This window comes from Centruroides sculpturatus, unplaced genomic scaffold (assembly GCF_000671375.1).
Source record: "Centruroides sculpturatus isolate CEXI.00-Female unplaced genomic scaffold, Cexi_2.0 scaffold946, whole genome shotgun sequence".
Lineage (NCBI taxonomy): Eukaryota > Metazoa > Arthropoda > Arachnida > Scorpiones > Buthidae > Centruroides > Centruroides sculpturatus.
In genome coordinates, this window is record NW_019385130.1 from 247,731 (window position 1) to 263,095 (window position 15,365).

At 30.6% G+C, this 15,365-nt stretch overlaps 2 protein-coding genes across 2 annotated transcripts; both read right to left on the reverse strand.

Moving 5' to 3' along the window:
- Nucleotides 1-6,442: 6,442 nt before the first annotated feature.
- Nucleotides 6,443-7,561, reverse strand: LOC111635196 (C-reactive protein 1.4-like). Its single transcript, XM_023380089.1, has one exon. It carries the CDS (start codon nucleotides 7,497-7,499, stop codon nucleotides 6,798-6,800), a length of 702 nt encoding a protein of 233 aa, XP_023235857.1. The 5' UTR covers nucleotides 7,500-7,561; the 3' UTR covers nucleotides 6,443-6,797.
- A 6,172-nt stretch (nucleotides 7,562-13,733) lies between these two features.
- LOC111635190 lies at nucleotides 13,734-15,128 on the reverse strand. Its single transcript, XM_023380081.1, has one exon. It carries the CDS (start codon nucleotides 15,126-15,128, stop codon nucleotides 13,734-13,736), a length of 1,395 nt encoding a protein of 464 aa, XP_023235849.1.
- Nucleotides 15,129-15,365: the final 237 nt, after the last annotated feature.

Genomic DNA, 15,365 nt, shown 5'->3' on the forward strand with positions numbered 1-15,365 from the left:
TACAATAGCGACGATTATTATTTTAAAAAATTTTTGTTAGGCTTAACATCGATGAAAATTCAACGCAAAATAGGTTAATAGCGATATACTAATATACTAATTACATGGGATATAATAATATACTACACTAATAATGGATTTTTTCATACTTTTCGGTTATCCGACTTTTCAATTATCCGACCAACCCCAGTCCCCAATTAGGGCGGATAATCGAGGTTCTACTGTATAACAAAATTAACTGATATTATACTAGGAATATTACCTTAATTAATTTATCAAAATCTTGTTTACTAACAGAGTATTCTTGTATGAGTAATTATTTACATCATTTAGCACTTTTCTACGCATTGTAATTACCGTTCAGTGTAAAGAAGTGTTGCATTAAATCATATAATAGTAATTAAAAGATTATAAATTTCATTATTTTTATTTTAAATATTCTATACCCTATAAAATATTTAGCCTAATATATAAAATATATTAATGTTTACAGGAATTAGATAAAGATGTCAACTTTCACTACAACACGAGAAACATCATGAAAAAAAAATCTGTAATCCGGAAGCCAATAATCACTATTCAAGATTAATTTATAAGCACTTAAGCCGCTTACACACAAGTAGAATCTTCTTAATACATGTATTGCTATTTCTAGTGTTTGCAATACAGCCGAATATTTTATGAAGTTTCAAGCTGTCTAAATTTCTTATTAAGAATTTAAGTAAGTTTATAATTATTTCTACTATAAAACACGAAGAAATATATTTATATAAGTCAAAATATGTACGTATATGTTTGTTAGGTAAAGGGTCTTATACCATTCAACGTATCCGCATCAAATTTGGCATGAATATTCCGTGACACCCTGTATTAAATGCTGTGGGGTCCCTACCCTAAAGTTCACTCCTCTTAACTTATTATGTACGTTTATTAGGTAAAAGATGCTATATCGTTTAACATATTTGCACTAAATTTAGCATGAATAATCTTCGAAGTCTCACCCTCAAAACACCCCTACACCCCATCTTAACTTTAGACTGAGAAATTTTTTTGGTGTTTTGCAGTTTCATATTGTAAATCCTCGAGTCAATAAATTACATTTAAGTTACTTAGACCAGTGTTTTTATTAACCTCTCTCAACCTAACCAATTCTCCACACCCTAAAAAGTAAGCAACTCCGCTAGTAAATCAATTATATTATAATATTAATCAACTATAAAAATATATTCATTATTTAAATTAAATTTTCCCAATTAAGAATATGGATTTAATCGATAGTTTCGTGTATCAGTAATATTAATTTAATTAATCTTTAATTCTTCTCCATTCATTCAAATTACATTAATTTCTAATAAAACCTATTATAATGTGTAAATTATATTATAAGCTTGTATTTAATATATAATAACATTTAGAAACACGAAATATTAATTAGCAAGTGTATCCATTTGTAGTTTATAAGCGCTTAAAACATAACACAGAATTAATTAAAACTTACAACTTTAACAAAGTCTTGCTTTAAAAAGTATTTATACGAAACTTATTTTATTAAATAATTAAAAAGTTAATTAAAGAAATTAAGAAATAGATTTTTTTTCGTTTTACTGTGTTAATTTTCAATTGATGTACTTAAAATGTTTCCTATTTTTGAATTAATTCATTAATTTTTTTTCTTATTTACATATAAGTGTATTTTAATGAGTTTTAATGAGATTTTAAAATCTCATTAAAACTTTTAATATTATTCTTAAATATTACGATAAATCCTTGTATTTTAATATAAAAAATTCGTTAACCCATTCATATTTTTCGAATATTTATATTATAATTTTTAACATTTATCTCACAACCTTACTTAAATTTAAAATCTGCACTTATATTAACAATTAACATTTTAAATTATAAATAAATATATATTATCTTCATTCCATTTTCATTTATTATAAGCAAAATATTTTTCACATTTTCACTCCTGACACAATAATATATATATATATATATAATCTAGCGATCAGTTGAGTAACTTTTCCGGCAAAAAAAATAAACTTTTTAGATTATTAATTATTATAAAGTGGCAAAAAGCTTAATTTCGAGGATAGAGACCAGTTTTATAAAAATTGTAAATGCTAATAAGGAGTAAAATCTCATTAAGTCCTCACTCGAGATATGTCACATATATCCCGGTCTATTTTTCTATCTTCTTAATCTTTAATAGCCGAAATTTAATAGCATAAATGTCTCCAATATAAGAATCTCCCTGCAAAATTTCAGAAATTTTTGACAAAAGGGAGAGCAGTTATTAAGCTTGAAATGAGGTGAACAAAATGATACTTTCATACACACTAACATCCATAAATACAAGAAACCAAAAACACCAATTTTTTTTTTTCATTTCTCGACGTTTTAAGGTCCACTGAGTCCATAAATGTAAAAAATCTTAAGGGTCAATTTTTGACTAACCGGAATATTTTCCCTCTGTTGCCAGGAAAATAAAATTATGCATAACTACAGTAATTTTATATATGGAATAAAATAAAGTAGAAATATAAAATTGAGATTATGAGTGAATAATATAGAAAATCGACATATTTTCTACACGTAATATATCAAATAAATGACAATAAATACATTTTTGTTTTCAAAAATGGATTTATTCCTATGACAAAGTTTATTGTTTAGTTTATAGATTTAAAAAATAAATCTGTTTAACATTTCACTTTAAAAAATATTTTTAAGATATTGTGTAAATTTATAAAGTCTTCTTTTCGTTTTAAAATTGGTAAACTCAACTATTTTTGGACGTTGGAAATTACTGAGACATTTACCTTAATCTAATGGTAATATTAGAAGAAAATAGCCTACTTTTTAAATTATTAATGAAAGGAAATAGTGATTAAAGATAAAAATATATATAATGTAACGAGCAATTATTTATTGTTACATCGTCATAATGCTGGACTGCAATGCTCTCCACCTTCACATTAGTAGTCCTTTGCCCCTGTACACCATATTTTTCCATTAACAATAGAGTCGGCAATAGAATTGAAATCATGTGACTTCCGCTCTAGACCGGAAGTTCTTATATAGTTAATCCGGGTCTCCTGTTCTTAAGTTTTCCCCCATTTCTCATTTAGACTTTCATTAACTCCGTTCTCGATATTAAGGAAAGACAGGCAGACAGACAGACAGATATATAGAATAAAATGTAATTCTAGATATCTAGCGAATTTTATAATTAAATAAACTGTTTTATTTAAGACTTCACACAAATCATTTATAAAATAAAAAGATATAACACTAATTACAAATTAAAATACAATCAATCTCTTGTATACATTGAATAAAATTAGTAAAAATTTTTTAAAAGTTAATACTGTAACGATAAAATGAATAGAAATTAATCGAAATTTTTACTTGAAAATTCTAATTACTCCTTAATTTAAATCTATATTAATTTACTCAGATGAATTCGAGAAAATTGATTAGTTCAATTCCAGTACCACGAACAGTGTTTATCTTTTTAGTTTTAATTAATGCACGTAATTAAATATTATAATTTAAATATATTACTTTTAACACAATGTTTTCTATATAATCATATAGTAAATTTGCTAGATATTCTACTCGTTGATCTAAGTTCATACATTTTCCATACACTTAGCAACTCGCGGCAGGACTATGCACGAAGATTACACTAAAATAATCAAAATAATATTGTAATTTTTAAAAATATAATTTTTTTCGCGTAAAACTTGATTTGATACATTGCAATCTACTATCAAACACCTAGATTTTTATGAAGTATCTTCGATTATTCTGATACTAATAAGATACAGGAATGCTCAGATTTGAAAAATACTTTGACAGTTGAAATTTTTACTGTTCAATAAGATATCAAATCGTCTGAATTACAAGATAAGACCAGGCTTTCTGTTCCAGCCAAGTCTCTTTTATTATCTGACAAAAATATATGAAAGTTTTCCCCAAATTACAAGTACTTATAGCTATAAGAATTTTGCTACCTCTTTCTATTGTATCAGCGGAATCTTGTCTGAAGTTCACCTGAGAGCAAATATGACAAAAAAGCGTTTGACAGACATGACAATTCTTTTTATAGAAAGCGACATTGCAGAAAAGATTGATATAAATATAACTAAGAAAATCTTTGCAGCCATAAAAGCTAGAAAAGTTAAATTTGTGGGTTAGAAAATTAAATGCGTAATGTTTTAAATATGCAGAAAAAATGTTTAAGTTCTTTACTCTATTTTGCTCTATGCAAGAACGATATAAATAAATTTTTTTCACATTTATGGCTATTTTTTTCCGCAATATACTTTGTTGATTAAATGAGTATAGATATGATAGAGAAGCTTTCGATATTTAGAATGATCTTTCTATGATGCTTAAGTGTTAGTATATAAATCATTGCATGCATTAAAATCGCGAGCCAACATAGTAATTGATAAATTATTTAAAAAAACAATTTTTAAAGTGAAGGATGTCAGAAACCATTAATCAATAATGGAATAATTTCGATAGGATTTACTGGAATTTTCATTTAGTGAGAATTGTATGAAGCATAAAAAACTGATGTTTGTCAAACTTATGTCCAATATACAGGAGTGAATACTTAAGTTCTATTGAATTGATGGTTGATTATACTTGCAGAAGACGAGTAAAATATGCCGTAAGAAAAAGAATTTATTGTATGAAATCAGTATATATCGTATTTTAAAAGAGTAAGATCTTTCAAACGATATTCCCATGATGGAGTCAGTTTTATCATCATATAATTATTAAAACGCTTCCTTATTTAAGGTAGTATTTAGTGAATTTTTAAGGAAGTAAAGTTTCTCAGATTTCTTTGCATTATCGAAAGTTTAGAAATTGTCTGTTACTTGTAATTTCGACTCCACTCGATATATGACACGTGACCGCTTCTAACTCTCCATCCCCTCGACCTTTACCACAAAATTTAATGACTTCAATTCCCCTAATTCTCCCTGCAAAATTTCAGAAACTTTCAACAAAAGGCACAGAAATTATTAAGCTTCAAAGTAGGTAAACAAAATCGTGTCTCCCCTCACACTTACTAACATCCATATATACAAAAGAAAATTGCTCAACCTTTTGGGGATTGAGAAGCACTTTTGGTGTTTTCTCAATTAGGTAGAACGCCAATATACGTATGTAGGTGTATGTAAATGTATGATTATATGCATGTGTACATTGATGTGTGTTTTAAGACAGACATACCTGAGTTAATAAAAAGCATATAAATTAGGAAAAACAAATTTTAGTGTAATTTTTACTAATTTACATTATACACTAAAACCTGTTTAAAATGGATCCTCTATAAAACGAAAATAAATCTGGGTTTTAAGAAAATACGTGTGCCGCCATCTGGTATTTGGTAAAACAATAATAAATTATAAAATATTTAAATATTAATATTTGATTTTCAAATGCTTCCCATGAAAAATTTGGGAAATTTAAAAAAAATATATTGCGTAAATTTATAAAGTCTTCTTTTCGTTTTAAAATTGGTAAACTCAACTATTTTTGGACGTTGGAAATTACTGAGACATTTACCTTAATCTAATGGTAATATTAGAAGAAAATAGCCTACTTTTTAAATTATTAATGAAAGGAAATAGTGATTAAAGATAAAAATATATATAATGTAACGAGCAATTATTTATTGTTACATCGTCATAATGCTGGACTGCAATGCTCTCCACCTTCACATTAGTAGTCCTTTGCCCCTGTACACCATATTTTTCCATTAACAATAGAGTCGGCAATAGAATTGAAATCATGTGACTTCCGCTCTAGACCGGAAGTTCTTATATAGTTAATCCGGGCTCCTGTTCTTAAGTTTTCCCCCATTTCTCATTTAGACTTTCATTAACTCCGTTCTCGATATTAAGGAAAGACAGGCAGACAGACAGACAGATATATAGAATAAAATGTAATTCTAGATATCTAGCGAATTTTATAATTAAATAAACTGTTTTATTTAAGACTTCACACAAATCATTTATAAAATAAAANCAATGGAATCATCTAACTTCGTTCATGAGAAAATTTTTAAATTGAAATAACGTAACTTCCGGTTCGGACCGGAAGTTCGTATATAGCTAATTGGATTTCTGGCCCGTAAGCTTTCTATACTTTTTCTATACATACCCTTAGGCAGATCGCCTAAGTATTGCGTTGTCGTAACTTAAACAAACAAACAAGTACTGTAAACTCCAAATACACAGCAATTCAAATTTGGATGATCTAAGTTCAAGCCAGTATTTCACAGCAATACTTACAGATTCAAAATATAATTTACAGAACTATAAAGTATACTATATAAAGTACACTAATCATAATTTCAAAATTAAAAAATTACAAATTCTAAATGTTTATTAGAACATAAACAAAGCAAGGCCGAAAGAACAACAAGAAATTACATTCAAAAGGTTACTATCTATTTTTTAGGCGGCCGAATCTGGACTTTTGAAGCATCGCTGTAATTATTTATAACGAAAACAAAAGAAAATATTTGTACATTACATTTTTATTCTGCTTTTTCATATAATTTTAAAAAATTCAGTAACGAGTAAAGCATGTTATATAAAGCATGTGTAAACTCCTAACATAAGCTTGTAAATTAATAAAATTAAATTTTATCAAGAAAAATTGCTTAATAGGAAGTTTCATATACAATATTATAATACGTATTGAACTTAAATTCATATTCTTTGTAGTAGTCTTATCTTCTTACCTAATAACTCATCAGTTTTTAATTAAGGCAGACAGAGTTCAGTTTCCGATATAGAAATACCTAAAGCTGTCATAGAAGTTCTCAATCCACCAATAATATTTCCTTTCTTCCTTTTCCCCTCACATTTACCAGCTTCTATCATTTGTCTTTCTGTTAGAACTTCGTCCCACATATTTATGTCCGCTATATCACCAATCCACGCTTGATCAGCTTCGTATTTAGTATCGAGATCATCTTGATCCTGCCCGACAACAAATACACCTCCTCCTTTAACATGGTTGCCTTCAGCAAAAATTTCTTTAACGCTATTGTTATAACACCGATGCCCATTCTTGTATACTTGCAGATGTCCATTTGTGCTAAACCATGAAACGCAAAGGTGGTACCACTCACCCACTCTCCATTCTGCATTTGGGCATTGCATTTCCATATAACTTTTTGCGATATTGACACCTACTTTGACGTTTCCATGTTTGTTTGAAAGGCACACAGCAAATTCATTGTTGGATCGAGTGGTCGCGTAGGAAAAAATTGTCGAAAATTCTCTTTGAATCAAGTGCGGTTTGATCCATGAACAAATCGTGAACTCATTTAGAGATGGAAACTGTTGATTGAGACGAAGACGTGGATAGTTTCCGGAGCTGGAACGAGGAATGTGTATCTTGAGTTGAGAATTCTCCACAAGTGACAAAGAAAGAAATGCACATAACACAGCAAACCACATCTTGTTCTCTGTTCTAAACTAAAATATAAGTCAGGATTTTTATGTTTTATAAACATGTACGATGTTAGATCAAAATCAACATCTGAGGTTATCAATGTCGTTCTTAAAACGAACTTTGATATCGTGTAATTTATGTTATGTATGTAATTTTATCATTTTAATTATAACAAATAAGTAAAGTGTAATGTAAAATTGATATCTGTACTTTATATACTGTACTTTAGATTTAATTTGTCTGCTAATATAATTTGTTTACATTACAAATTAAAACGAGACTTTCGAGAAGTGATAGAAGATAACAATACTAACAATATATTGTTAAGTCTATCATAGCAAGCAGTTACTGAAAAATAAAATTTGTCATCAAACGGTCACAGTTTAAGCTTCTCTGTACATTAAAAAATAATAATAATAAAGTATCGCTATACATTTCTACACAGAAGATCTCAGCAGATCCCTTTTATGCCTTAGCGGATCCTTTTTTGCTATCTTTTATTGTTTATTTATTTAAATAGATAAAAATATGTATAATGTTTCTTTATTGATTAAAATCAGTATTAGAAATTTTTTTGTTAATAAAAATAACAATAATTATCGGAGTAGGAAACTATGAATGCCTAAGTTTTCTATTATATCTCCTTCTATAATATTAAATTATGTACAAGGTAATATCTTTGAAAAATCCTACGGTGATGCGTAAAAATCTATACAATAATTTCAATGGAATTATTTAGTCCCAGGATTAAAGGACTATGATTTCTTCAATGACAGGATTCAGAAATATAAAAATTAATTGTATTCAAACGAAATTTTGTGCATGAACTATCTTTTCTTGCAATATATTCCTTTCGGATTAATGGTTTCGTTAATCTAAAAGCTTGGAAATTCTTAGGGCCGTAATATATAAAGTGACAGCATGCTCATTAAAAGTGTGAAGACTTTCACCTTTCAGACTTCCACCCAGCTTGGAACTTTTTTAAGCAATCAGCGTATAGCGCCGAGCGACTTCCACCACTTTCCTGAACTGAAAACGTGGCTAGGAGGGTAGAGGTTCGAGACTAATGACGATCTTCAAAACAACGTTAAGGCCAATCTCAAGTCATTGGCGGCAACATTCTATGAAGAGGGGATGCAAAGCTCGTCCACAGATATGACAAATGCCTTAATCTTCACGGTGATTATGTCGAAAATTAAGCATGTTTGTACAGTACCTAACTTTTGGTAATAAATTCATTTTGTTATTTACACTTGTCTTTGTTTTATGGACAATCGAGGGTTGAAAAAAATCTCATACTTATTTATGTCAGCTGTATTATCTGTGACACGAGTAGAATCGTATTTGCTATCAAGAACATCTTGATCCTGTCCGACAATAAACACGCTATTTTCTTAACATAATCTTATTGTGATAATTAAACTGTGACGCTTGTTTTTACCATAAACATCCAAAATAAATAGCCATTAAATATCGAAATAAACCTGTTTTTTATAATATTCGAATATCTGTCGCATAAGAAATATTCTACATCACAGTTTATGGTCGAAGTTATTTTAAAATATACTTTGTTATTATTTAATTTATTTTATATAATTTTAATTATTCCAAGAAATCTAAAAGTTTGGATGTAATTTTGATTTATCATTTAAAATATGTTATTTACATTTACACGAATAAAGTAAAATTTTTTGAATTGCGCCTAAATCTGCTATATTAAATAATTCATCTATATATGATGTACCACATTATTTAAGTTAGAAGTATTTGAACAAACAAACAAACGTTATATATATATATATATATATATATTTTTTTTCTTCTTTTGTATTAATNTATATATATATATATAAAACGTTTGTTTGTTTGTTTGTTCGCTATACACTCCTAGGCCGTTCGACCAATTACTACGAAACTCGGCTTTTACGTTCAAATACTTCTAACTTAAATAATGTCGTACATCACATCCTAAAATATCTATTGAATTTCTGTAATTTAATTAATTTCCATTTAAATTCAATTTGCTTATTTGCACGTAGCGCCATCTATTGGCAAAAATTTAACAAAATAATAAACTAAATATAATTCTTACAAAAGAGAATATAATTTTTAAAAATATATAGTATATACACTTAATTACTGCGACAATGATATAGCGTGAAACAGTTGCGCTATATCATTACTGAGACAGGTAGCATGTAGCACTTGCCTGCGTGAAATCGAAAGTGTTACTCTGCGAAGAGTCTATTCTATAGTAATTATATAAATATTTAATTTTCCATATCTAACGATTGGAGTTTTTTCATTTCTGAACGGTACTTCTTAATTCTAATAAGCGTCCTACAGTAGCCGAGCGCATAAAATCACCGAAGGCTGGTCGTGGGTTATGGCGTGGCCAACGGGCTGGCCACGTAGATTTTTCCGGGTTTTCTTTATGTTAATAACACCTAAATAAGGTCCAGCTTCTCATAAAAGTCTTCTCGGGATGCATCCTCTTCAGCAGATCGCTTACATTTCTCATTGCCGTAACAAATAAACTAAACTAATTCTAACCAGCGATTATTTATTATGATGTCAAAATGCCGTGCTGTAACTTTGCGTCAAAATTTTCTCAACACTTTTAGTGGTGTCTGGCATCTGTACATCATACTTTTCCTTTAACAATAGATCGTGTCGGTTATCTAACTTCGTTCAGGGGAAAATTTGGATCGAAGTAACGTGACTTCCGTTCCAAATTGGAAGTCCTTGTATAGTTAATCTGGGCTTCTTATCCTTACGCTTTCCACATCTGCTCTCGACTTTCATCTATCTAATTCTTTCTCGAGATTAAGAAAAGACAGACAGTCATAGGAAGGACAGTGGAAATTTAAGGTCTACAGTTTTTTCAAATTGCAGCTTAATAATTTTTCTATAAACGCAATGTTTACGAAAACATACTACCCACGTAGTTTATACAATCTGTTGCAAAAATTTAAACACTTTATTATAGCATTTTTACATGATTTTTTTTATTTAAACAAGTTTGATACGAAGTTTTTCGGAGGATAAACTTCGCAACTTCCATTACGTGCGGGGCCATCACAACCTGTCTAACACCAATCACTTTTCAAATATTAATAGTAGACAAGTATTAATTAGTGGTCGTTGACCATCATATCTTCCAAGAGGGGGTCAACTACTATTTTTGATCGAATTATCTCAACCCCGTTTCTCAACGGCCCTTCCTTCTATCGGATTCGCCTGTATGGTGGCATTCATATAGGAAAATTATATAATACAAGGTTACTGGCGAGCACAAAATATAATTTAAGTGTCTACTTGACCAACGAAATTTTGCCATTTCGTACCATTCGAGTATCGCGATAAACTTGACAATAGTAGATTAAAATAACCAAACTCTTTATATGATTTTCCTTTTAATGTTCGTTATATCATAGTATTTGATTTATATAACTACATAGGTTATCTTCCGTTTACCACACCGAATTTCTTATAATATTTTAATAAACAAACGTATTTATAAAAATTATAATCTAAAATTAATATGTAAACAGTAAACATTACTAAGTAATCATATCATAAATATGAAGTTCTTCCTTCAACGGAATTATATCTCTTGTTAAAATTCAGAGAATTATTAATCTGATATGAATGAAATGTTTATTAAATTCAAAAGAATTATTTCGAGGTTAAATTAAGACATGTTAGTTGAACAAGCTATGAAAATCGTAAAGAGTTAAACTCTACATACCAAAAGAAGCAAGTGCCTGTTTACAACAGCGCATTTTTTAAGGGAAACATTTCGAAATAAAAGGTTAATTTTATTAAAAAAATCGTGTTATTCCACACACACTCTATTCATACTTACAGGAAAAAAACCCAACTTTTTTTCATGCTCGAAGTTTCAAGGCATTTTTGGGTCCACAGAACCCAAAAATGTAAAAAATTGGGGGTCTTCGTTTGACCGACCGCCATACTTTTCCACTGTTATCTAACAGCCGGAAAAGTAAAATAAAGCCAATAAAAAATTTTAAAACTCTTGAAATAAATAAATTGTATTGATTACATTATTCAATTGAAACTCCTTTATCGTGGGATGCGTTAATCACAGAAAAGCTCGGAGGGGTGAAAAAGAAGCAAATCGCCGGTTGTGCTGATTATGCTGCCATCTGATATTAAACAAAACAACTATTTAATACTTAAAAATATAAAAAATATTTTAAATTGTTTTAAAATTTTTATTATTTAATATTTAAACTTGAAATTTAAACAGTTTAATATGATAAAATTACATTAATTTTATATTCTTAAATTTTTTAAATATAAAATTAAATCATTTCATTAATAATGTAAATATAATTTTTATGTATAATGTACTTAAAATTTTATAATTAACATAAAATTATTTTAAAGGTTTAAGGTATTTACAAAAACGTGCATGAATAAAAAAACCTTTATCCCTGTCATTTATGACCACAATGGGAGCTGGGTGGTAAGAAGTTAATATTTAGAACATGTGATTCAAATTACTTTATTTTGTTTAATTTAATTGTTTAATTCACAAAAGTAATTTATATAATTATTTAGAAAAATAAATAAAATATACTTACACTTAAGGGAAAAATTATGGTGAATATGAGAACAACTTGTCAAGAAATAGCGCGAATTTTTTAATTCAGAGAACAAATTCGGTAAAATAAGGCTAAAATTTAAAAACTAGGAGACGGGTTTCCAAAAACTGGAAAAAGTTTTTTTTTTAAATTTCATCGACGAGTTGCGTAACTTTCCAGGCAAAAAAAGTTGAAATTGTGCGTGGCGTCATCTCTTATTAAGTTTTGTTTTAAAAGTTTTGATATTATTAATCAGTATAAAATGGCAAAAGCTTAATTTTGAAGATAAAGAGGATTTTCATTATAAAAAATTGTAAATGCTAATAAAGAGTCTTCATTAAGTAAACACTCTACTATCCGCAGCCTTTAATCACGAAAACTTAATAGCATTATTGCCTGTATGCAAAATTTCAGAAATATTCGACTAAAGACACAGGAATTATTAAAGTGGATGGACAAATTCGTGCAACCAGACAAAACGCACACGCAAACTGGATGCATACATTCAGAAAAAACACCCAAATTCTTTTTCATTTCAAACACCCAAATTCAAAAATGTAAAAATCTTGGGGATGGCTCATTTTTGATCTATCGCCATACGTTCTCTCTGCTGTATATAACAGCCGAAAAAGTAATTAATTTTGTGTAATTCGCTAGATTTGTAAACTATGTGAAATGTCTTCGTTAAATAGAAATAAAGGGTGTAACATTATTTATTGATATTTGTATGGTGTGTCATATAATCATAATGTTAAATTATTACATAATCTCGCTTTGACGAGTCATAATTATGAGAACTGAGACTCCAAGAAGAGTTCAAATGCCATCATTGCAGCGAATTAGGATAGAATACAATCACTTTTAATTACCGAATAATTATTTTAACTATGAATTAAAATTATAAATCAGCTTTCCAGATATAAATTTCCATTTCTTAACGAGGACAAAACTTAATTCGTGGAAGGTTGTGAAAGGAAACCAAAGATTCCATGCATCGTTCTAATGTGTCTGTATATGGTCTGTGGCATTCCACTTCAAACATTTGCAAATTTAATTATTTTTTAATATTTTGGGTTTCAAGTATCCTTGATAAGCAGAGCTGTATGAGAAGATTTATTAACATTCACTTAAAGAAGTTGTAGCTTAAGAACGCTTAAGAACATTCCAGGAAGCTTCCGTAGAACTCAGAGTACCTACGAGTAGTCATAGTGCCTTTTTCAAAACACATTTTTTCATTTTCATTTTTATTTTATTTACAACTTGTTGGAGTACAACAAATCCTGGCGCTATATACATATAGCCAGGTGAAAAGCGGAGTTGATGGTTACATAATAACGATACATTTAGTAGGATAAAATACATAATAAGGGAATAGGGAAAAATGGGAAAATATAAAAGTATAAAGATATAAAGGTATGAAATATGAGACAATAAAATTAATGGGTACATAGCAGTAAGAAGAATTATACATACATATAATTTGTACAAAATATACATATAGATAATTACATATCATTACAGTGATGCGAAAATAAGTGATATGAGATGCTGAGGTTAGTGATACAGTTATAAAAATACATAATATCAGGATGATGTGCAATAAAGGCACAGAACACAGTAAGTGAGGTTTCAGTTGAAAGCAGCAACAGTAGTCCTTTTAAAGTACATGTCAATGAGGTGAAGTAGTGCAGCATAGGTGTCACTATTGTTCATAATTCCGTGGAGGTTTTCAGGCCAGTGATAACCATGTGTCTCCATGGAGGTGCGAAGAAGGTGTCTCTCAAGCTCAAGCATTGGGCAGGTGAGTAGATAGTGAAGGCAGCCGTCTTCGACATCGCAAAGGGAACAGCTGAAGGTTGGAGAGTTAACAAATCTAGCCAGGTAGGAATAGAAGCGTCCGTGATTGGTAAGAAATTGGCTGGTACGTTGGGTCGGTCTATACCAGGGGATAGCAAGGAAGGTCTTGATGTTAGGAATGAGTTGATGGGTGATGGGATGATTTTGTCTGTCCCAGTCCTCCTGCCAAAGATCGAGGAGGTCGTTGCGAATGATGTTTTTTATAGTTTTAATATTGATCTTGCTGTAGACAATTGGAAGGTTGTTGTCTTCACAGGCGCTCTTTGCGAGTTCATCGGCCCTCTCGTTACCGAGAGTGCCCTGGTGGGCACGAGTCCAGTAGATGGAGTAAATGTTGCTGGATTTGTTGATGTCACTATGGATGCTGGTGGAGATGGGGTGGTCACAATGGTTTTTTAAGGCTGCAATAGAGGACTCGCTGTCGGTGATGATAGTAACAGTCTGGGAATCATAGTTCGAGGCAGTCCAAGCCACGGCCATGCTTATCGCGTACATTTCCGCCTGAAAGACGGTACAGTCTGCACCAAGTCTGTACCGCTCAGACGCAATTTCGGTGTTGTTTAGGTAGGCGACAAAACCGCTACCAACATTATTGTTACATTTAGACCCATCAGTATAGACTGTTAAATCGGTATGCTCAGGCTGGAAGAAGTTTAATTTATTAGGGATAGCAGGGTGATTGGAACGAGAGAAGTGGATGGCGCACTCGAGGTCGTGATGGTTAATTTCCTGTGTAGCTGTATGGATAGTGCTGCCCCATTTAAGATGCCAAACTTTAGTTTGTAGGGAGATATGTTTGTCAATGGGCATTTTTCTTGCCAGGACTTGAAGAGAGGAGTTGGGTGTCGTTCTATAGGCCCTCGTAATGTGCAAGAGGGCTTTGCGTTGTGCGGCGATGAGTTTTCTTTTAATGTGAACCCTGCAGGTAGACCATCCCCAGCTGCCACAGGCATAGGTAATTATGGGGACAAAGATTTGGTTGTAAATGGCATCCATGGCCTCAGAGGCCAGGCCCCAGCGTCCACGAGCAATGCTAGCAAAGGTGTTGCAGATGTGTCCTGTGTGCTCGGTGATGTATTCAACGTGAGCATTCCACAGCAGCCTGTGGTCGAGTACAATGCCCAGGTACTTGATTTTCTTTTCAACGGCAATGGTTTGTCCCCGCATTTTAATGGTGGGGACTCTAAGGTAAAGATTCTGCTGGCCAGGTCTATTAAAAACGACACATTTAGTTTTTTGTGCGTTAAAAACGAGCTTGTAGTTTCTTCCCCAGTTTAAGATCTTATCAAGTATGGCGTTGCCGTCTTTTTCAATGGCTGCACGAGAGCGGCTTCCAAGGAGCAGAAAAACATCATCGGCCTAGGCCACTATATCATGGTGCCCAAAGTCTTGCTGGAGAAAATC